Source organism: Hippopotamus amphibius, chromosome 2 (assembly GCF_030028045.1).
Source record: "Hippopotamus amphibius kiboko isolate mHipAmp2 chromosome 2, mHipAmp2.hap2, whole genome shotgun sequence".
Classification (NCBI taxonomy): domain Eukaryota; kingdom Metazoa; phylum Chordata; class Mammalia; order Artiodactyla; family Hippopotamidae; genus Hippopotamus; species Hippopotamus amphibius.
In genome coordinates, this window is record NC_080187.1 from 178,248,725 (window position 1) to 178,273,978 (window position 25,254).

The following is a 25,254-nucleotide window of genomic DNA, read 5'->3' on the forward strand; positions in this document are numbered from 1 at the left end:
TCAAATGGTGCCTGGTCCTGAATACCTACCTTGGGAACCCAGGTAAATATAAAAAGAAATATGGCCATAAATTTGCTGACCTTTGTACTTATTTTACATCATCACCCAAACACACAGAGACTCAAATTGTTCTGAGCTCATTTTTTGAGTATTAAAGGATATGAATGTGTTGTGTTTTCCCCTCCTCCATGTATCTCTTCCGCTAAGTGCTGTTTCATCTATGTTGGTTGGTGAGACTCCATTCCAGCTATTTAAACCTTCCAGAATGGGTATGAGCCTCAAATAGTAAACTTGGCTGGAAACTTAGTGTATGTGTTCATCAGCTATTGCTGCCATAGTGCTGTGTGACAAACCATGCTAACATCCAGTAGTTTTCAATAATAGGCATTTCTTTACATAGGTATAAAGGTCAAATGTGATTCAGCGAAGCTAGAATGGGCTCTTTCCGGCTGTGCATAGACTGGGCTTGGGTGCTGACTCTGGCGAGGGCTTAGGTCTTGCATCAGCTTCTCTCAGGGATCCAGGCTGAGTCAGTAGTGGCTGCCGAGGGTACATCCTTCTTTTGTGAAATCCGGGAGTACAGGAAGCAAGCCAAACCGTGTGTAAGCACATGTAAGTGCTCCTTACATCGTGTCAGCTCACATTCTGCTCGCCAAAGCCAAAAACCCCAGGGAGTGTTCTACATCCCAAGCAGAAAGGGGAGGTGGAAGTGGATGCATATTTTGCTGAATTGTGCTCTAGTTTTCCATACCTACATGCAAAATAATTGAATGAAATCAGATGAAGTTGTTTAAGAAAATAAAGTATTAATGCATGAATACCGAAGTTATAAGTGCCAGAAGCTTCTTAGCCATTTCAAAGATGTACATCTAGAGAAGCTCTTTAAGGCTAGAAGTGTGTACCATTTATTCTCTTATACCCGATGCTTAGTTCAGAGCCGGCCTTATAGAGATACTAAAACATGGAGGAAAGAGCTATCCAACAAACTGGTGGCCTTAAAGAAATGGGGTTTTCTCCCGTCTTTTAACAGTGGCATTTTTATATTTCTGCCTGAAAAAATCCTAAATGTTCTTGAACAAGCAGAGATATTGAAAAATGATAGTTCCTAGGTTCATGGGATTTCTCCCTTCTATTGTTAGATCATGTATTTTTTTGATACGGGAACTAGTCACCTCCCTTCTATATGTATATAGAACAACGTAATATGTGGATCCATTGATTTACGTAACCTCTGCATGGCCTCATCCTTTTGGAAGAGGCAGGGTGGACCTTCTGCCCAAAATTTGATTGATATTTGGTCACTTCTGCCCAAAATTGATGCCAAGATTGACTATCCTCCCTCCCTCCCTCTCTCTCACACACACACACACGCGCGCGCACACACACACACACACACACACACACACACACACAGAGTTTATCACTAGCATAATGAGACTTTGAGGGAGAGCAGCGCAGGCCTCTCAAGCTGGCTTGGAAAATGCCTTGAGGGAGGAAGGGTAGGAGAGTGGCGTGGGGTTTTATGGTGTTTGGGGAGGGGAGCAGGTTAGGGCTGGGCTGAGGATTCCACTCCTGGGCAGTGGCTTGTGTGTTCGAATTTCTTGCCAGTGTCAAAGGCTTTCTAATCAGGTTGCCCAGATGTGGGGCACAGGGGAAAAGGGAGCGGAGAAACTTAAAAGCTGTCAGCCGTCAAAGATCAGAAAATGAGGTTAGACTCTTTGTTATACTTTTCCCACCACGTGTGTGATTGTTGAAGACCTACGGATGGAAGGTGTTGTATTGACATTGTGTTATTGTGTGGACCGGCCGGCAGCCGCTGACTTTGATTTCACCCCACTTTGTTCTCTTGGCTTCTGCTGTTTCTGACGGGTGCCAAGGCAGCCATCCCCTTTCCAAATGGTATAGTTACTGTGGAGTGTGTTGTTGATGGGCATCTTGTGAGGAAACCGATGTGGAGAACCTACTGCACACCCAGACCAGGCCACACACACTTTGCTTATTAAATATGAGAGCTTGAATTTGACTCTTTTCTTAGCTATTAGAGCAAATCGTCTGTGACTTTGCCTTCCATGACCAGCACCGTTTTCGTTAGTGTTAGAGATGGTTGGAGAAATGTCCTGCATTCATTCACGGATGAGTTTAATTTTATTTTAAAAATTTTTTTATGTTTACACACTTTTTAAGCTCTTTATTGCAGTATAATTGCTTTATACTGTTGTGCCAGTTTCTGCTGTACAACAAAGTGAATCAGTTGTATTTATACATATATCCCCATATCCCCTCCCTCCCACGACTCCTTCCTACCCTCCCTATCCCAGTCCTTTAAGTCATCACCCATCATCAAGTTGATCTCCCTGTGTTATGCAGCAGCTTCCCACTAGCTATCTATTTTACATTTGGAAGTGTATGTATGTCAGTGCTACTCTCTCAGCTTCCCCTTCGCCCCTCCCTGCCCATGTCCTCAAGTCTGTTCTCTGCATCTGCATCTTTATTCTTGCCCTGCCACTGGGTTCATCAGCGCCTTATTTATTTATTTATTTATTTATTTATTTATTTATTTATTTATAAGAACTTTTATTGAGATACAATTGACATACAATAAACTGCATATAAAGTGTACAATTTGGCATTTTTTTTCTTGTTAGTAATGTATATATGGCAGTCTCAGTCTCCCAGTTCATCCCCCCCCTCCACCTCCCCTGCTTTCCCCACTTGGTGTCCATCTGTTTGTTCTCCACATCTGTGTCTCTATTTCTGCCTTGCAAACCGGTTGATTTGTACCATTTTTCTATAGTCCGCATATGTGTATTAATATATATTTGTTTTTCTCTTTCTGACTCACTTCACTATGACAGCATCTAGGTCCATCCATGTCTCTACAAATGTCCCAATTCATTCTTTTTCACACCTGAGTAATATTCCATGGCACATACCTACCACATCTTCTCTATCCATTCATCTGTTGATGGACATTTAGGCTGCTTCCATGTTCTGGCTATTGTAAATAGTGCTGCAGTCAACATTGGGGTGCATGTGTCTTTTTGAATTATGGTGTTGTCTGGGTATATGCCCAGTAGTGGGATTGCTGGATCATATGGCAACTCTATTTTAAGTTTTTCAAGGAACCTCCATACTGTTCTCCATAGTGGCTGGATCAATTTACATTCCCACCAACAGTGCGAGAGGGTTCCCTTTTCTCCACACCCTCTCCGGCATTTACTGTTTGTAGATTTTCTAAATATGCCCATTCAAACCGGTGGAGGTGATACCTCATTGTAGTTTTGATTTGCATTTCTCTAATAATTAGTGATGTTGAGCAGCTTTTCATGTGCCTCTTGGCCATCTGTATGTCTTCTTTGGAGAAATGCCTATTTAGGTCTTCTGCTCATTTTTGGATTGGGTTGTTTGTTTTTTTGATATTGAATTGCATGTACTATTTATATATTTTGGAGGCTAATCCTTTGTCATTTGCTTTGTTGGCAAATATTTTTTCCCATTCTGAGGGCTGTCTTTTCGTCTTGCTTATAGTTTCCTTTGCTAGCACCATTCTTTTAGATTCCATATATATGCATTAGCATATGGTATTTGCTTTCCTCTTTCTGGCTTACTTTGCTCTGTATGACAGACTCTAGGTTCATCCACCTCACTATAAATAACTCAATTTCATTCCTTTTTATGGCTGAGTAGTATTCCATTGTATATATATGCCACATCTGCTTTATCCATTCATCTCTTGATGGGCATTTAGGCTGCTTCCATGTCCTGACTATTGTAAATAGTGCTGCAGTAAACACTGTGGTACATGTATCTTTGCGGATTATGATTTTCTCTGGGTATATGCCCAGTAGTGGGATTGCTAGGTCATATGGCAGTTCTATTTTTAGTGTTTTAAGGAATCTCCATGCTGTTTTCCATAGTGGCTGTACCAATTTACTTTCCCACAAGCAGTGCAGGAGGGTTCCCTTTTCTCTGCACCCTCTCCAGCATTTATTGTTTCTAGATTTTTTGATGATAGCCATTCTGACTGGTGTGAGGTGATACCTCATTGAGGCTTTGACTTGCATTTCTTTAATGATTAGTGACGTTGAACATCTTTTCATGTGTTCGTTGGCCATCTGCATGTCTTCTTTGGAGAAATGTCTATTTAGGTCTTCTGCCCATTTTTGGATTGGGTTTGTTTGCTTTTTTGATATTGAGCTGCGTGAGCTGCTTGTATATTTTGGAGATTAATCCTTTGTCATTTGCTTTGTTGGCAAATATTTTCTCCCATTCTGAAGGTTTTCTTCTTGTTTATGGTTTCTTTTGCTGTGCTTTTATCTCCAGTATTCTAGGAAGTGAGTCAAAAAGGATCTTCCTTTGATTTATGTTATAATGTTCTGCCTGTGTTTTCCTCTAGGAGTTTTATAGTGTCTGGCCTTCCATTTAGGTCTTTAATCCCTTTTGAGTTTATTTTTGTGTATGTTGTTAGAAAGTGTTCTAATTTCATTCTTTTATATGTAGCTGTCCAGTTTTCCCAGTACCACTTAGTGAACAGACTGTCTTTTCTCCACTGTATATTCTTGTCTTCTTTGTCAAAGATAAGGTGCCCATTTGTGCAAGGGTTTATCTCTGGACCTTGTATACTGATCCATTGATCTATATTTCTGTTTTTGTGCCAGTACCGTACTGTCATGATCACTGTAGCCTTGTAGTATAGTTTGAAGTCAGGGAGCCTGATTCCTCCAGCTCTGTCTTTCCTTCTCAAGACTGCTTTGGCTATTCGGGGTCTTTTGCATTTCCATACAAATTGTAAAATTTCTTGTTCTAGTTCTGTGAAAAATGCCACTGGTAATTCGATAGGTATTGCGTTGAATCTGTAAATTGCTTTGGGTAGTATAATCACTTTCACAGTGTTGATTCTTCCAATCCAAGAACGTGGTATGTCCCTCCATCTGTTTGTATCGTCTTTGATTTCTTTCATCAGTGTCTTATAGTTTTCCACATACAGGTCTTTTGCCTCCTTAGGCAGGTTTGTTCCTAAGTATTTTATTCTTTTTATTGCAATGGTAAATGGGAGTATTTCCTTAATTTCTCTTTCTGATTTATCGTTGTTAGTGTATAGGAATGCAAGAGATTTCTGTGCATTAATTTTGTATCCTGCTTCTTTACTAAATTCATCAATTAGTGCTAGCAGTTTTCTGGTAGCGTCTTTAGGGTTTTCCATGTATAATATCATGCCATGTGCTGTTTGAATGTTTATTAATCTGTCAGTAGCTAGTCTGTTTCCCCAAATGTCGTCTGTTATGGATCAGTGTTACCAACCAGGGTTCTTGGCCTCCTTAATCAATTGAAATTGATCAGAAGCTGGATGAGAAATTCAGGCAAGGCTTTACTGGGACTCGTGCTGCGGCACGAGGGAGAGAGAACAAGTAGCTGGTTCCCTTACTCCCTGAGGGTGGATGAGCTGGTCCCTTAAATGGGGTGAGGGTAGGGGTGGATTGTTGGTCAAGGGCTGAAGAGTGGTGGGTGGTCTGCCCACCCCCTTGGTGGTGGTTTGTGCAGAGGGCATGCACAGTACCCTGCTTTTGCTCCTGACTCCTTAGAAGTGCCAGTTGGGTTTTTGTTCCTTTTTATATCTTGTTCATAATTTGCCCCAATTGTGCATCCACGCAGTTATTTTTAGTCCCTTATAGTTTCTTTGTATTCTGTTGCTTGGGGAGACGTTTGTCCAGGTGCAAGCACTGCAGCAAAGGAAACCAGCTCCCAGCCTGTCTCTTCAGCTCCTTAATTTGGGGCATATACTTATACTACTTTTATTATTTTTTAATTTCTTCTTTAAACTGTTTGATTTGTTTTGTTTTGTTTTTACTTAAATAAAATTAACCTTATCTTGAAGCAGCGATTCTCAACCTTTAGTATGCCTCATCACTTGGAGGGCTTGTTAAAGCATCTTTTAAGTTTCTTAATCAGTAGGTCTGGGGTAGGCCTAAGAATTAGCATTTCTGAGAAGTTCCAGGTGATGCTGATGCTTCTGGCCCAGGGACTAAGCTCTGTCTTGTAACAGTGTCTTATCAGCACTGTCTTATAGCAGTAATACTCGTGATGGCATGGGTTTTATGTGCTGGTTTGACTCTTTCCTAAGGCACAGAAAATAAATATTCAGCTATTAAAGTCCAACTGTCTGTTACCAAAAAAATGACCTCACTTTTGTGCATGCAAAGCCTTGGAAACACTGTGTAGTCTCCAGATGTAATCCAGAGGAAGCGTCCTTTCCCTTTAAAACTGAAGGTATGTCTATGTGGAATATAGAAAAATGGTACAAATCAACTGGTTTGCAAGGCAGAAATAGAGACACAGATGTGGAGAACAAACATGGACACCAAGTGGGGAAAGCGAGGGGGGTTGGGGTGGGATGAATTGGGAGATTGGGATTGCCATATATGCATTACTAATATGAAAAAAATTATCAGTTGTAAAAAAAAGAAAAAGAAAAAACTGAAGGTATGTATTTGAGCATGTTTCTGAACAATATAAAGCACTGGGTGAAGCCAGTGTGAGACACACGCAGTGCACACATTAGAGTCCGTGGGCAGAAATAGAGCTGTGGTTTTCATTTTGGGGGAAATCAGAAATTTTCTAATTCCCCAGCTGTGTGTATAATCCAGTGTTGCCAGTGTTGTGTGTGTGTGGCAGGGAGGGGCTGGTATATATTGGATGTGTGTGTAAAGAGTGAGTATAAATGAAAATCAGGTTTAACCACCAACTGGTGACTACAGGCCTGGAAGTCCCCATAGAGAAGATGGATGAATCATACTCATATAACTTGCTGGAATTAACCAATTAACCATCATAACTCAACACTGTTCATGTTGACCCCAGACTCATCAAACCTCCCTGTGATTAAAAATACCGTGTGCTCCTTTTAAAGAGGTAGGGGAAAAATTCCCAAGTTTACAAGTGATTCTAGTAATTGGATAAAGCCAACAACCTTTAAGTTCTTAGGCATTTTGCATTTTGGTTATACCTGATGCTTACCCAACCATAAGAACAACAGTAACTCACAATTAAACAAAACAAGCAAATAAAAAATCCATGGAGGAAATAGCAGAGCTTCTTTGGGCTTGAATGACATCATCGCTACTGACTAGCATGTGGTTTGGGGGGGAAGTTGTTCAACCTGTGCACCTCAGTCTCCCCATCTGTGAAATGGGCCTTAATGTTGTAAGATCTACCTTGTGTGATGGGAGGATGGCATGTCCTATGTAAAGTGCTTAGAACAGTTTCTGAGAAATAGCACTCAGTAATGTTACCTATACCCTTATGTAATGAAGAGAAGCTCATTCAGTCGGTGATAAACTGCAGCAGTGATTACCACATGCTCCCACCTTAGAGAGATCATCTTTAACTTTGTTCTTGGTGAGCTTAAGAGCACAACCCTGTAATGACACCTGGCAGAAAGGATGTTTTGTTGTTGTGAGCTGATCAAAAAGAAAGATTTGTCCAATAAAAGGGGTTGCTACCAATTAGACCAAGCATTTGACTAGAAAGGCTGTATTTTATGGAGGACAAGTCCTTACTTATTTTCCCTCCAAAATGTTGAATCCTGCTGGTCAGGTTCCTTTTTCCTTTTTTGTCTTTCCATATCATATAGTATTTTCTTAAAAGACATTCTTCAAGCTTCTTTTTTTTTTTTTTTCGTGGACTAGATTATTTGAATCCATTTGTTAATTTCTGTTGGGGCTGATGAGGCTTCAAAGAGATGTGCCCTTTTCAAGCCCTGACAGTCAAAATCTCTGTTCCTCCTCTTCACACATTCATAGAGTCCCGAAACTACTGGATTTCAGGGTCAAGTTCTCTTTTTAAGAAACAAAAACATCCTTCATGTTGAGTTGAGACCTCTGCCTCCCCAAGCGGGAGGATTTCCCTTGGTCTGCTCCAAGGCATTTGCAAACCCCAGAAATATGAAGGGAGGGGACAGCCACAAACAAGACGCAATTGAAAACCACCAGCCAGCTATGATTCATTATTCTGTAACCTTTATGTTCTCTTACCATTCTCTAGTGAACTCTCAGTGAGCATTCCACAAGTGAGGGCGTTAACCTCCTTCTGCGTGCTGCCCCGAGATTGTGTTTTGTCATCCTTGTCAGGAATAGGGGTGTGTTTTCTTGCCACCTGTCACACTGGGACAGTGGCACAAACACTTGTTTGAGGAGGAGATGAATCAAGATTTACTGGGTGTTAGCTTTGCATTGATCTCCATCAGTTTGTTAATTAGTCATAACTATATCTGTCACACCCTTACAGGTACAATTGACACAAAATGAATCACTTCAAAATATATTCTGTGTGATTTCTATTTAGGATGTCGTTGTTATTCCCAAGGGGCATCAGTTTTGCAGGAAGATGGGTTTAACTAAGCTTCCTTTGTTTACTTTGTAGAGACTTGGGATTGATTAAGGTTTAAATATTGATCATAACATAGGTTAGGACTCAACATATATACAAGACTCACACTTACTAAATTGTTTTATTCTTATTTGATCCATCTAGGGGCTGTCTTATGTCTGTACGATGTTCTTTAGGTAATATATGAGAAATTTTTCTTCTTCGTATCTTTATTGGAGTATAATTGCTTTACACTGTTGTGCCAGTTTCCGCTGTACAACAAAGTGAATCAGCTGTATTTACACATATATCCCCATATCCCCTCCCTCTTGAGTCACCCTCCCTATCCCACCCCACTAAGTCATCACAAAGCATCGAGTTAATCTCCCTGTGCTATGCAGCAGCTTCCCACTAGGCATCTATTTTACATTTGGTAGTGTATCTGTGTCAGTGCTACTCAACATATGAGAAAATTAATATAACCAGAGTGACCCTTTTTCTTATATTTTAATGTTAGGTATACATAAAGAAAATGGCATAAAAGACGTAGAGGTTAAAGAATAGTTTTTCACTGAACACCCTTGTTCCATCTTGACCCAACTCAGTGCCTCCTTTCCTGGATGCCACCATTCTCCTGACTTTTGTTAATATTATTTGCTTGTCTTGTATAGTTTTTTCATTTGTGCACCTGGGACTAGAATTGTTGGGTAAGGAGGTATGAATATGTTCAACTTTATTCGAAAATGTCAAACCTTTCCCACAGTGACTGTACCGATTTGCACTCCCGTCACAAGGGTACAGGAGTTTCCATTGCTCCACGTCTTCACCAGCAGTCAGTTTTGTCTGACTTGATTCTTGATTACTATTAAAAATGAGCACCATTTAATACATCTGTTACTTGTATGTCCTCTTTTTAGAGTGCCTGTTGACATTTTTGCCCATTTTTCATTTTCTATAGTTTTTCAGGAACTATTCACAGACAAATTTATACTAGATCTCTGATTATTTGTTTCAAGTATATTCTTCCACTGTGTGGCTTGTCTTTTCTCTCTCTTTACGGCATATTTTGATGAAAAGAAGTTCTTAATTTTAATGTAGTCAAATTTATTAGTTTTTTTCCTTTGTATGTAGTATTTTTGAATCTTAAATTTCTTCCTGCCCTGAAGCTATAAAAATATTATACTGTGTTATCTTATAAAATACTTACAGTTCTATTTTTTACAATTTAGCTCCTTATTGACTTAGACTATTACATGGTATAAAGTTGGGATCCAGTTTCATGTTTTTTCATGTGAATATCCACTTTTCCCAACCAATAGTTATTGAAAAGACCACTACCATTCTTACTGTAAAAAAAAGCTCTTTTGTGCTGTTTCTGTTATATCTTGTGACCATAAATTTATGTTTTATTTCTGGGCTCTCTAGTCTATTAGTCTGTTATTCCTCTTCTAGTACCATACCACCTTAACTAGGTTGTGATAAGGAAAAGTAATTCTTGTTAGATGGTAAGGCAAGTTGTCTTACTTTGATATTTTCTTGAAGTTTCTTGCCCCTTACTGGCTTTTTGCACGTTTGTGCTTCAATATACACTTTAGAGTGAGCTTCTTAAGTTCAAACAAAACAACAACCCTTAGAAATGTTGAATGGGATTGCATTGAATCTCTAGGTCAATTTGGGAAAATAAACATCTTTATAATATTGAGTCTTATCAAAAACATGGCTTGCTCACTCTCTGTGTCTTTCTCGGTAATATATTTCATTATAATGTTTCTTTTTTCCTCATGTGAAGTCTTACATATTTTTGGTAAGGTTCTTTCTAAGTACTTTATGCTTTTAGAAGTACTGTAAGTGTCAAGTTTTCTTTGTTTAACTGTTGCTAATATCAGGATTGTTGTATACTGATTTTATATCCAGAAACTCTACTAAACTCACATATTAATTCTAGTATTTTATCTGCAGAATCTTTTGGATTTTTCTAAATGCACAATCATAGTGAATAATGGCTTTATGATTTACTTTGTTACATATAAAAATATGTGTATGCACATGTGTTTTTCTTTTCCTACTGCATCTGCTAGTACCCTCAGGAAAACAATGAATAGAAGTGGTAGTAACAGGTATTCTTGTGTTATGCTGAATTTCCTAGGGAAAACATTGAAAAGTTAAATATTTGTAACTTTTAAAAATTAACATACTATAGAGTGAACTTTTTTATTTTTGGTATAAAAACTCTGATTCTGAGTTTTAACCCAATGTATAGATTCATGTAACCAGCACCATAATCAGGATAGAAAATAGTTACATAGTCTTCAAAATTGCTTTTTATGCTGCCCCTTTGTGGTCACACGTTCCCGCATCTCTAACTTCTAGTCACTGCTTCTCTGATCTGTTCTTCATCCCTATGGTTTTACCTTTTCCAGAATGTTATGAAAATGAAATTAAACAATAGTTAACCTTTTGAGACTGACTTCCTTCACTCTGCATAATGCCTTTGATATTCGTCTTTGTTGATGTATCTGTAGTTCATTCCCTATTATTGCTGAGGAGTATTGCAGTCTATGGATATACCACAGTTTTTGTATACATTCACCCATTGGATTATGCATGATTTTAGTTCTGCAGCTTACTCAGCTTGCTTGGATAAGCTACTCCTCCATGCATCAGTTTCTTCATCTGTAATGGGGATAATGCACCTACATCATAGGGTTATCGTGGGGACCAAATGAGTTAATACATATGAAATACTTAGATAATGCCTGATATATAGTAAGTGTTCAATAAATACAATCCGTTATTATTGTCCCCAATGTTAGTAAAGATTTTGAGGTAGAAAAGAACTCGACAAGTTCAGGGAATAGCAAGAATGCCAGTGTGCCTGGCGTGTAATGAGAGGGGAAGGTGGCATGTAGAGGGTATGTAGGGGATGAGACATTATCTGATTCATACCTTTAATAGACCATTCAAGCTGAGGTGAGGAGAATGAGTTATGGTGGTGGTGGGAATGAAAGCAGGTTCCCATGGTGGTCCAGGAAAAAGATGGTGGTGGCTTGGACCATAGTGGTGGTTGTGGGGTTGGTGAGAAGTGGTTCAACTGAAGGTAGGGTTTGGATGTAGAATCTACAGAACTTGATGAAGGATTGTAGTTCAGTGGAACACATTTCCCATCAGAGTAGTGGTGTGGCAAGTCATAATTATCAACAGCAGCACTGTTCTTTCTTACGGCGTTCCCAAAGATTTTCCTCATCCACTTTAAAAAAAAATTATTGTCGTGTAGTTGATTTACAGTGGTGTGTTTCTGCTCTACAGCAAAGTGATGAATCAGTTATGCATATGCACATATCCACTCTTTTTTAGGTTCTTGTCCCAAATAGGCCGTTACAGAGTATTGAGTAGATTTCCCTGCGCTATACAGTAGGTTCTTATTAGTTACCTTTTTTATATATAGTACTGTGTCATTCACTTTTGAATTGAAACCTAAACTTTCATGCCTGATTTCTGGAATCCATCTGAAGAAATAGCCTGCCTTTTCATACTATTTTAAGTGATGTTTAAATGACTTCTTTCTTACTCATAATCACAGCCCCAAACACATTCGTAAAAAAAAAAAAAAAAAAAAAAAAAAATTGACTTATTCCACAGCAGTGCTTTCTCCTAGCATTTTGCTTTGTGGTTTTCTGCAGCCTGTGTCGTGCTCTGACCCCACACACTTAGTCCTCCTGCTGGAAATAAAGTCGTCCCGGGTGCCTCGTGCTTTGCCAGGGGGATGGTAGTTTTAGTGGTTGGCAGGAGTTCCTGTGTACACTTGGGGCTTATTGTTGGAATAAACATTATTAGACTCAGACTAAAACTGGACCAGAAATTTATTTTTGTCCTCCTTTCAACCTCAACTCACCCTAGAGTCTCTCATCCACATGACAAATGGTCTTGACTTTCTGAAGTGATCTAAAGATTAAAATCAGCCCTGGGTGGTGGCTTATTAGTCTTGCATTCAAATGGAGATTTTTTTTTTTTTTTTGAAAACAGTTAAAAATAGAGTTCTCTGATCTCACATAGAGAAGTTTTATTTCCTGTGTGTCTGCTCTTAACACGACTGTATTTGTTCTCTGTGGGGCTTTAGCTTCCATCTCCTCCTTAAAGACAAACACCTGACCTGGTCTTTATCTGGAACACTCATCATACCTTTTTTTTTTTAACCCTATCCTATCTGCTTAATTTGGGACGCCTCATAATTCAGGATTTGCTAAATCAGAGGAAATCTCCCTTCTATCCTGAGCTTCTTGTTCTATTTTGCCCCAGTTTTCGTCATCTCTTGTCAGGTTAATGTCAAACTATGGTGTTTATTTACTCAGTTGACTTGTAGGAGGGCATCTGGAATCTCGGGGATATTCACTTGAATTTTGTGCGTAATTTTGTGCTTCTTTGTAATTGGCTTCTTTTGTGATTTTACAGAATACCAAGCTGCTATTTTACACTTGAAGAGGGAGCACAAAGAAGAAATTGAAAACCTGCAGGTACATCTCTTTGATCCTATTGCACTGCTTATTTGAGACCGATGCTTGGTTTTCTCATGTGCTGAAGTAAATACTCTGCTTTTGTTGAGATATTTACCTAGACAACATCTGCACCTTGCACCTGCCACCAGGCCTTGAGTTCATCCTGGGGATGAAAGCCTTGAACTCCATTTTTAATAGAATTCAATTCCTATTTTTTAAAAAAATACCACAGATGCATTTGGGAAAAGGATTTGATTGGAGAAAATGATGGTTTTATTTGGAAAGCAGGCAAGAAGATAGCGTATTTAGACTTTTACTGCTTATAAGAAGACTTTGAAAAATTGTTTCCTGTGCACAGTGCAAATTGTTTTGTTGGGCATCCTCCCAGCCATGTGCTGGTATCTGTCTGTTGCTTAGCACACATCTCCAGTGTGATGTCAAGCAGATTAAAGCTCTTAAGGAAGTGGCCCTAGTAGGAGGAAGAGTTGTGCTGGGCCAGCCATCCATACCCCCAGGGAGTGCTTGGAAGTTGCTGACTGGATCTCCTTTGTGACTCCCAGAAAGTCTGAGGGATCATTTCCTTTGTCCCACTAATTATCACTCCCTTATGTTTGGTATTTGCTTGCTGTGCCTGTAACAGGAAGTTCACAGAACTAACTATTGAATCAGGCACCGATTCTAGTTTACTGATGGCTGGGGTTGACCCCATGTCTCAGGAGAGGAATGTTAGTGAAATTCAAATCAAACTTGGTAGTTGTATAGTGCTAACTCATTACATGCTAAGTCAGTGAGTTTGTGGGTCGGATATTCTTTCCATTAAGTGATAATATCCTTTTAAAAATAACTGAGATGGTGTATTGGATTGTATATGTAGTCACTGCAGGAAGCAAAAAGATCATTAAATAAGTCATATGGAGTATGAATACAGGCCTCCCTTATCCAGCTTGGTTTAAGTAGTTTGGAGGAGGGAACGAGTCCATTTCACAAAGAAACAAAAAAGTGGAAAAGTACCTCAGACTCCTAGGGGACAAAGAGGGGGGGAGGCCTTTATCTCCTTTGTTGCAGAATGCGCTGCAGAGACCTCACTTTTGTCCTTTGTTCTGGGGTGCAAAAGATTCTCAGATGTCTTGGAGAAGCTAAAGTAGGGGTTAATTGAACAAGCAGATTGCTAAAGAGGGTGGTCCAAAAGTGATTCTGTGAGCAGACGTTTCCTGGAAGAGCTCAGCTGGAAGAGTTATTACCTTCCTCAAGCTGTGGACCAGCCCTGGGAGGACTGACAGCTGAATAAGATCGACAGGAACCACAGGTTCTTACAATCTTGGGGCTCTTCCTTTGTGCTGGGCATTTTTCTAGGCATGTTAAGTACATTATTTCATGTCTTTTCAATTCCACAAAAGTCCTGTGATCTCACGTGGCAAACTAGGAGAAGGTTGGAGACGGGAAAGAGCAAAGTAAACGGAAGGGAAAGACGTGTATTGGAATGGTGATCAGCACTTAAAAAAGGTCAGACCAAGATGTGATTGACGATAGTAAACGTTTAAAAATGTTCCTACTTATACCTTAAGTACCTCTGAAATAATTATGTTCTTTTAATGCTGTTAGTAAACGAGAAAAGAAGTCCCATATGGATGATTTTTACCTAGTTGCTGAAACCCTGTGGCCGTGGCATGCTATCGCCAGTTGGGGCGGTGCACCCCAACTGTGTGCTGAACTGTAGCTGGGAGCTAGTCCAGCAGTCTGAGAGCTCTCGATAGGACACTGGCAACTCTTACTCCTCATCTGACCTAGAGAAGTGTCTTGTTGGCAAACAGAGGATTTTAAAGATTGAATCATGAATAGTTTAAAATATGGACAGATTTCTAGCCGTTTCTAAAAAAAAAAAAAAAAGAAAATGGAAAAGCTGGCACTGGTGGGCTTATTTTCCTGTATGACTTTAACCTGCTGGGTTGAGGAGCAGATGTCACTTCAACAGGACACACGTGCGGTAGTTTTGCCGTTGTCCCTCCTCTGGTCCATTTCCCCTGCCTGGCTCCTTCATGCCTTCATGAACCTCTGTTCTCTGGGAGACGCAGAAAATAACTACATGGGTAGCAGCACCAGCCAGTCAGAACAGGTGCAGATTCCTAAGACGACAACCCAGCCTGGCTGTACGCGTGGGCAGTCGCTGAATAATATCATCTCCACCTGTTTTATTCCACAAAGTAACAATGTCACGTCTCCTGTCACAGGACTGGTGGAAGATAATTGGTGAGCAGCTCTTTCCTTGCTCATGTCTTTATAGGGATTTCCACTCGCCGCCTTCACTGCCTGTTAGATTTTCTTTTTCCACTCACCGGTCATGGAGAGGTCAGATGTGTTTCAGGACTTCAAAAAACCTTTCTAGAATAAGAAAGATTCCATGCTTAAAGTACACAAGAAAAGTGATCCGTTCTATCACCATATACAGGAATTGATGTGCATCACATCTAGTTTTTTGAGACTGTTTTCATAGACTTTAAAGAAACAGCATAGTTCAACAAACAGAGAAGCTAAACTCAGTTTGCTGTTTTGTTTTAGACTGTAGATTTGTAGGGAAGTCATTTAATTCTTCAGTTCCCTCACCCGCAAAATGGAACGCTTACCGCTTTAAGTGAATTGATTGGAGGTTGAAACTTTTAGCCCAGAGTCCCGAGGCGTGTAAGTGGGGAGTCTGGAGTTTTAATCTCATGCATACTCTGTAGCCCACATTTGTGAAAGGCTGCACGGTAGAAAGGGCTTGGTTCTGGGACCAGCTTTTCAAAATGTGTAGCAACTTAGATACATATTCTCCCTGTAGTTCAAAAGCAAACATTTATTAATGAATGAATCCATTTCCAAATTCCATCAATTTATATATACCTTCAACTCAAAGCACTTGGCTGACTTTTCTACTCAAAGCTCCAGCAGGAGAGTGGTGGCAGCTCAAACATTTTCCATGGCTTGACTATTTCATGTCATTTATATTATAACCAGCAAAATTCTTAAATTTTGTCCAAGTACACCCTTTGTTTAGCAAACTCTGCCTTGAGAGTGTGTGATCACTTCATGATACTCAGCATCATCTAATTCAGTTTTCAGTTTTGAGTAATTCTATGTTACTGATTTTATTCTTGAAAAAAAGTAGCACCTTACATTTACAGATGCTTACTTATTTGAGAAATTTTTGCCTCTGGTAGCCATTGCATAACAAGTTCATGGCCATTGGGTAGAAACATAGTTCACACCTGCCCTTTTAAGGCACGTGATAAAACTAATTCTCCGCCGGTATAAATAGTTTTTCCTTCGGGGTTGTCTAGGAGCAAGGTTTGAAAATCACTATCACAGCTCTTTTACAAAATCTTTCTCTACGTAGTTGATTTTTGTCTTATTGTATTGAGAACCAGGTGTGATACTATTTTATGTGTGATGAGAGTATGAAAGAACTCAGGTTTCTGAGTCAGGATTCAGTTCAACTCCTTGCACTGTCACACTAGGAAATTAGTGAATGTCTCTGGGACTTTTCTCAGTTTCAGCATTTGTATGATAATAATCATATTGATTCACAAATAACAAATGTTGGCAAGGATGCGGAGAAAGTGGAACCCTCCAACATGGTTGGTGAGAATGTGAATTAGTGTGGCCAGTGTGGAAAACAATATGGAGGTTTCTCAAAAAACTAAAAATAGAATTACCATATGGCCCAGTAATTCAACTCCCAGGTATACATGTGAAAAAAACAAAAACACTAATTCAAAAAGACATGTGCCCCGCTGTTCATAGCAGCATTGTGTACAATGCCCAAGATGTGGAAGCAACCTAACTGTCCATCAACAGATGAATGGATAAAGAAGATGTGAGATATACACACACACACACACACACACATACACACACACAGAGTGAAATACTGCTCAGCCATAGCAAAGAGTGAAATTTGGCCATTCGCAACAACATGAATGGAGTTAGGGTGTTACGCTAGGTGAAAGAAGTCAGACAGAGAAAGACAGTTACTGTATAATATCATTTATATGTGGAATCTAAAAAATAAGCTAGTGAATCTAACAAAATGAAGAGAACAAACTAGTGGTTACTTGTGGGGAAAGGGAAGGGGGGAGGGACAAGGTAGGGGTAAGGGATTAAGGGGTGCGAACTATTATGTATAAGATAAATAAGCTACAGGAATATGTAGTACAGCGCAAGGAGTACAGCCAGTATTTTACGATAACTAAATGGAGTGTAACCTTTACAAATTGTGAATCACTGTGTTGTACACCTGTAATGTATAAAAGATTGTACATCAACTATAGCTCAATTTTAAAAAAAATAATTTAAAAAATTATGATAATTTGATGGTGCCTCCCTTCTAGGGTTGTTCGATATGATGCATACTCAGTTACCAACACATGCTCAGTAAATACTGTTTCTCATTATTTTTTTCCCTGCACAAGTCTCCTTGTAATTAGGCAGCTTGAGTTTAGCGTGGTCCTCAGGCTTTTTTGGTTGGGGACTTCCTTGGGACTTTGACTTATTCTCTGGAGGTGAATTTTCCATGGTTTTCCAGCTGTTCTTCGACCTCTGTGCTCCATATCAGAGGGTCTAAACCGGGCTTTCCCAAAGCTCATTCTACTGAACAGTGAGCCTCTGAAACGTTCCTTGACAAAAGTATTTCATGGTCAAATAAGTTTGAGAAATACCTTGTTCCCCTGTTAGAGCTTTACCATGAATAGAGAAGAAAGGAGGGAGGAAGGGAGGGCAGGCTGTATGGCTGGTTTTGCACATAAGTCTTTTTTTCCTCCAAGTAACCAACGTTTCTGAACTGCTCAATATTGATTCGTATAATCTTATCTCAATGTACAATCCACTTTCTGAGTTCAAGTTAAATTCTTGGAGTGGTTTTATTACCCTTTTCATGCTACCAAGGTTCTGCTTATTAATCTGACTATAGGCACCTGGAGGGAGCATTGTTTTTTCTGTCTTTGAAAGTACCTAGCACAGTGCTTGGCACACAGATGATGCACAGATATTTCTTATATAACAACTGCACCTAAATGTAATCAAATCCTGTGTGCCGACCTTCGTTCTATGCATTTGGTATTCGTATTATAAAGAGTATTTGCAGAAGTATAAGTAAAATAATACATCTGTCCCCATTTTACAGATGATAAAACCTGAGGCTCCCAGAGACCATGAATTGTCAGAAATCCTAGACTAGTGAGTAAGGGAACCTGAATTTGAGTCCACCTAAATCTGTTTGACTTTGAAGCCAATGCTCTTTCTATTAATCAATGCAACACTAATGGAAAGAACATTGGATCTAGAAACAGAAAGTCTTGAGTGAGCTCTTACTTTTGGGACGATGAACAACATGAACTACAGACAATTTTTTGGACTCAGTTTCCTAATTTATAAAATGAGGGACCAGGCCATATACTAATAGCACCTTTGAACTTTATTATTGGCCCAACCATATTTTTAAAAATTTTCAATTTGTCTACCTCATTCACACTGTCCTTTCACCTTTATGGTTATGTAACTTAGAATCGCTGAAGCCCTGTTACTTACACCCCCTCCCCTGTTTTCCTTTTATCAATAGCTTCTTCCAGAGGTTCCCTTTCTAACCAGGGGGTCCCTTCTCAGCTCAGCTTGCCTCTGTGGGACATGGTTCAGGTGTTCAGTGACACTGCCTTTGAGCCTTCCAGTGCTGATTAGGATGCCTGAGTCAGTGAGGGGATGCAGCTCTCAGAATGGTAAATGCAGCATCTGTAGGAGGGCCAGTTCTTATTTCTGATGGGAGGGAGGCATGAGGGATGGGTAGGACTTCTTTGGCTCTCAACTTCATCAATTTTGAAACTTGGAAAAAAAAAAATGCTTGTCCTATGTCTGGCTTTTGAGGAGCTTGGATAATTTAAGAATCTTGTTTTTGACCAGCACTTTCAGCAGTTTGGAAGTAAGTGCCATGGAAATGACACATTATTTTATCTGTTTTTAACTAATGTTCTTTGGGTTGTGGGATAGAAGAAAGAGAACTAGCCAACAGTCGCATTTCCTTTACGGGAACCTTTTCCATTTACCCCATTTATTCATCGCAGGCACAGTCCTTCACTGGGGGGAAACTTGACTGAGCGATGGCCTCTGGCAGGCCCCTGCTCATTGTGCAACGCAGGCACATTTCTAATCTGGTAACTCCTACTGTGAAATGGTCCAGGGATGGGCGCCAAACTAGAAATTAGCTTACATTCTACCTCATGGTCCCCCAGGGAAACAAATGGTATGTTGGCCCCCACTAAGAGAAACTTGTAGACTTCCTTACTTTGCTCTCTCCAGCCCACCCCACGGGTCCATTTCTAATAGTAAACACATTGCTGTTGAAACAAAATTGAGTACAAACTACACGTGAGCCGATACAGCTAAATTTATAGACACGTACATCCTGAACCTTTCCCACTTGTCATGTTCTTTGTTGTTAACACAGCACACTTAAATCTGTTAACTTCTGGAGAGTACTTTGAAGGAGGGGGAGTAATTTGTAGATTGATAAACAAAACTTTCGCAAATGTGAAATATGATGATTTCATTAAACCCTTATGGTATTCCCCTAAGTGCTGATGTTTCATTACTGAGATGCCAGGAAAGAAGACAAAGTGTTGGGAAACATTTTAATTTGTTGTTTCATTGTGTGTATGTAGCACCATGTTTGGAGTTTAGCAGATTTGCTGGTTTTGTGGTATTGAGATGCCTCTTGGGCCTCTGGCTACCTAGAAGTTCGCAGATATCTTTGGAGTTGAACTTTGATGGAAAACACAATGATTAATTCCCTAGCTGACTTAGCCCAGGAGCTCTTTATCTCCACTTTCAAGATGCTGTCTTGTCCCATATAATTCCATTATTGTTTCAAATGGGGTTTGCTATTAGAGGGAAGCTGATTGTAGAATGAAGAGGGTGCTTTACTTTCATTTGTATCTTTGAGGCTGTTGCTGGCTTTATTTGCCTCCGTCAGGCACCACAGGCTCCAAACATCCCTGCTGAGTTTTTTTTTTTTTTAATTGAAGTGTGGTTGATTTATAATGCTGTGCCAATCTCTGCTGTACAGCAGAGTGACTTAGTTTTACATATATATACATTCTTTTTTAAAATATTCTTTTCCATTATGGTTTATCCCAGGAGATTGGATATAGTTCCCTGTGCTCTATAGTAGGACCTTGTTGTTTATCCATTCTAAGTGTCATATTTAGTTTGCAAACCCAGACTCCGAGTTCATCCCCCTCCCACTCCCCCTCGGCAACCACAAGTCTGATCTCTATGTCTGTGAGTCTGTTTCTGTTTTGTAGATAGGTGCTTTTGTGCCATATTTTAGATTCCGTATAAGTGATATCATATGGTATTTGCTTTTCTTTTTCTGACTGACTTCACTTAGTATGATAATCTCTAGTTGCATCCATGTTGCTTCAGTTGGCATTATTTCTTTTTTTTTTTTTTTTTTGTAGTGGCTGAGTAGTATTCCATTTTGTATGTGTACCACTTCTTCTTTATCTGTTCATCTGTCGTTGGCCATTTAGGTTGTTTCCATGTTTTGGCTGTTGTGAATAGTGCTGCTGTGAACCCACTGAGTCTTCAGCTCTGAACTTGAGTCACTCATGTGGGCCCAGAAAATTCTTTTTTCAATAGTTTTTGACTTTAGGGGACAGGCTGATGTTGGAACAATGACCTTTTGAATGTTGGCCTTTGCTTTTTTAAAAAATGTTTTAAAATTGAAATACAGTTGACTTACAGTGTTGTGTTAGCTTCTGGTGTACAGCAAAGTGATTCACTTATAGGCTTTTGCTTTTTTGACTCTTCATGAGATATGAAGAAGTGAACGAAGTATGTTAGAGCCCGTGGGGAGTGCTTCCTTCTCCCCAGACTTGTCCTGCCTTGTTCTATAATGCTGTGTGTTTTCTACAATCGTGTACCATTAGGTGAATAATAGATTCTTTAGCTGTAACGTTAGAGTATAGGACTAGGTGGTCTACATTTCCTTCTGAAGTTCAGTTATTTCTGGCCTGAGGAGAGTGGGCCTATGTGTCTGCCTCAACTCAATCCAAAAGTCTTTGAGGTCCCCTGGTCCCACATTACCTGCAGCAGTGCTGGGCAACGAGCCTAAATATGACGAATGGTTGCTGAGTGATCTGATTGGACATTGCTAGAAATTCCTTTGTGATTAATGGTATTTCAGTAGAACGCTATTTTGGAGGAAGCATTAGGACAGCCGAAGTGTTCTTACCTTTGTGGCATCATCAAACACAATCGAAAGAAGTTTGGTCGTCATAATGTCATTTGAAAAGTCACCCTTGAATCAGTGTGAATGAGCATGTGTGCTCTAATTTGCTACAACACTTCCCCACATTCCCTATTGTCTTGCTGATGTTGATTGCCTGGCCCTGTAGACATCCATGTTGGTGACCCCTGGTATAGAGCTTAGAGAGGCTGGGTAAGAATGTGTTCATCCTCTTTCTCCATGGTCTCACGTGTACCAAGCAAAAGTTCCTTGAGCTTTTAGACCTTTGTGGGCTTTTACATTTCTTTTCTTTTCCTCTTTCCTTCCTTCCTCATTCTCTTTCTTTCTTCCTCCTGTCCTTCACTGAAAGGGCTATTGATGGAGTAGAGAGGGCAGCCATGTTGCAAGGGTGAGTGAGAGAGAGCTCTTACTGCAAAAAATTGGGTATGGTTGGTGTTCTACTACATAATTAGGAAGGGATAGGGAGAAACTTTGATTTTCAGAATTTAAATGCTGAGTACTCTTTGTTTTCTTAATTGGAGATGGTTACAATCATAATTATTGAACATGAAGTACAAACTGCCAGGCACTCTGCTTGGTGCTTTATATACATAATTTCTTATCAATTGAGGCTCAGAAGTTAAGTGCTGTCCTGAATGTTCGTAGCTGGCTAATGCAATGGCAGGATCTCCTAACCAGGTCCGTCTGGTTTCTAAATCTGCTCTGTTTCCACTGTCGACTTCTCAACTGATTTGATGCACTTTCTCTAGTATTATGGTTTTCTAACTTTTCATTTTTTCTCTTCCCCTCATCTTATAGCAAAGACCTGTGCAGAGTAGCCCTTATTTTTGTCCTATACAAGCTCTTTATAGGGTAAAAAAAAAAAAAAAAGGAAACATTTCTGTGATGTTTATAAAGAAAAAAAAAAAAAAGCAGCAGAGTCTCCTGATTTCACTGGGTTCAGAAATGACAAGCTATTCTTCCTACCTAAGTATAGAAGAAAAGAGCACGTAGAAGATTGCCGTCTCCAACTGCACTTCTCACAGCTGGTCCTGAGCCCAGTTTGAGGAAGATCCTCTAGTATTTGTCACCATAATCTTGATATTTGTCTATATTTATCTTAGAGATTTGAAGCTGAGTCTCAGAGAAATCAGTTTCTGAGACCGATAAATTAAGGAAGAAAATAACAGAGGCAAAACTTCTCTGCGTCTTTCCAGCTACGCACTTGGTTGATTTCTGCAGTTTGGAAATAGGAGTTCCTCAGCTGTTCTCAAACTTTATCTTCACCAGCAGAGCCCCAGCATTACTGATTTCTTAAGCACATGGGTGATGTGGCTCTTCTGCATGCTGTAGGATGTGCCCACGTGTGGTAAATGGCACCTGTGCTGCTTCTAACAAGTCCGGCTCATATGGGCTTTGGAATCCAGAGTGTGAATTTATGATATCTTTGTGTGTATATGTTTTGACCATTTCACTGCAGCTGATTCTAGTGAAGGAATAACAGTAATGGTAGCTGGTATTTCTTGAGCACTTACTATGTTCCAGGCTTTTTGTATGCGAATTACATGAGTTATTACATCGATCCTATGAAGTGGCTCTCAGCCTCTACACTGAGCCTCTGGACGTTGTTCCACCTTGAAGGCCCTTGCCTAGAGAGGATTTGTGCCATGACCTTGTTTCTGGACTGACCCTTGCGTTTGATCTCTCCTTGGGTAGAATATCAGTCCTAAAGAGCAGTGGACCTTAGGAGGAAAAATTGCTGAAGAATAAACCCAGGTCATGAAGTCAACTAACCATTCATTGGGTGAAATGTAACACAACTCTAGGTAGGACAGCTGAGTAGAAGCACAGGTGTGGAATATTCCTTGTGTTGAATCCTGTCTCCATTACCAGCTAGATGCATGGTCTTGAACAAATTATCTAAATCTTTCTGAGTTTCAATTTCTCATCTGAAACTGTGGTTGTGGTGACATTGTAACTTAGTTGATATAATGCTGATTGCAACTGTTGTGATAGCTAAGTATGGGACTGGAGGTACAATGGCGGTGGTAGATGACTGATAAATAACTATTTATTTGTTCTTAGTTCACTTTAAGCCAGTGGCTGGTGATGTGTATTTTTTGGTGGTGAAGGTCTTTCGATATAAACCATGTACCTATATAAAAGAAAATCATTCTGTGATTAATGTCATACCTAAGTGTCATTCCAAAGAGCATTGCTTTTAGCATTTTTGTGATATGAGTGTGATGCTCTCATTTCCATCACTATCTGTTAAAGGAAATATTGCTGCTGCCATGATTTTATGAAAGAAACATCTGAATATGTGAAAGCACCCCAAGAGTTAGGGCCCCCCAAGTCTCCACTATAAGGTGTTGCATTTCAAAATTGTTCTTGCTCTAAAAGATAAGCGTCTTAAAATACAATTTTATATATATATAACTCTGCTTTTATAGTTTACCTTTTTATAATAAATACTCATTGAGCACCTTCAAATATGAAATGTACTAGAGATAAAACATCACTTAATAATACCAGGTAACTTTTATTGCATATTACTATGCCAGATATTCTACTTAGCACATACCCTGGATTGTTTTGTTTAATGCCCACATGGATTCTGTTCTCAGAGGATCTGCTGTTTAGTTAAAAGAACAGAATTTACAATAAAGACTAAATAACAGGCAGTGTAAACTAAGTCCCTAGCATTATCCAGAGACTAATGAAGGGGAAGACTGCGTAGGTGTTAGCATTTTAAAATTATCTCCTTTTTAATGGAATTTGCAAATTTCAGATCTTAGATGTCAGCTAAGAGAATTCTCAAGTCTCAGATATTCTGGTTGCTTTAAACGAGTGGCAGTTTCTTTGTCCCAAGAAGCTGCTGTAGGTGTCTCTGTAATACAGTTCTGCTTATTTTCTTTTAACGCTCTGTGTGCAGTGACCCCTATCTGTTGCAAATAGATATAATACACATAATTTAAAGTATTGAGAAAGGTATTGCATAGATATGTAGATCTGTGTGATCTGTAATCTGTGTATTACAATTATTTTAGAAGCCATTCCCCAGTTCACCACTGGAGGTCAGCTTGACTCTTTTTCTCTTAATGATGCTCCAAGTTTTCTGTTGATTGAAGGAGCTTTCCAGTTTAGAGCTTTGCCTTAAACACATGAGAAAGAAAATCGCTTAGTTTATTTCACATAACAGCATACGCAAATATGTATATATGGTTCTATACTCATAGGCATAATGCTTAATGTGGTAACAGAAGCAGTATGTGATGTGCTTATGACTGTAAATATACATGCACATTCTATATGACAGGAGCCAAAGAGCCACCAGAAAAACAGTGGCTTTTGCAGTTGAGCATCTGTGTTTCCTCTAACAATGAACTTATCAAAAAGAAATTAGAGGTCTCTATTTTTTGTTGATTCACTATATGTTAACTGCTGAGTAGGTATCGGGCACTGTGCTAGGTGCTGGAGGGAACAGAACAGACATGATCCCTACTTTCTTCTAGGGAGCCTGTAGTCCAGTCAGAGACAGATATTGATAAAATAATCAGTTAATATAATATAGTGAGTGCTGTAAAGAAAAATACAGTACATGGTGCTATGACAGGCTATAATTGAGATTTGAAGATACTTTTAAGAAGTGACGTTTAAGCAGAGCCTGAAAGGCTGAAGGGGAGTGTAGCTGGTTTGAGGACTGCAGGGAGGCTAGTGTGCCTGGAGGGCGATGAGTGACAAATAGGAGAGAGTTTGGGGGTGCAGCTCGGGAGTAGGATTTTTCAAACTTTTTAAACTGCATCCTGGGATAAGAAATGAATTTTACATTAAAGCCCAGATTATGTGTTTATGTGTGGATACGTGTGTGAGGTAAGAGTTCTGTTAAGCAGAAATTATCTCATGTGATATGTTGTGGCATATTCAACTCTCTTATTTTTAAAAAAATGGATGTAAATTGATTTGTTACCCCACTCATGGATCATGGACCACAGTTTGAAAACCATGGCTGTGGAGGAGAGCAAGAGGCCAGATTCTGGAAGGGCCATGTTTGTCTTCTTAAGGTCTTCCGGTTTTATCCTCACAACAGTGAGACTACTGACCAATTCTGAGCAAAGAAATGTGTGACGTGAATAGATTTTTGTT

General features: G+C 39.5%; 1 protein-coding gene across 3 annotated transcripts in view; it reads left to right on the top strand.

Annotated features, from left to right (window-relative positions):
* Positions 1-25,254, top strand: part of FMN1 (formin 1) — a 296,198-nt gene that overhangs the window by 39,109 nt on the left and 231,835 nt on the right. For all 3 annotated transcript variants that reach the window (XM_057722129.1, XM_057722130.1, XM_057722133.1), the window contains exon 3: positions 12,814-12,875. In XM_057722129.1, the coding sequence (XP_057578112.1) occupies positions 12,814-12,875 (62 nt within the window). The remainder of the gene's footprint in view (positions 1-12,813; positions 12,876-25,254) is intronic.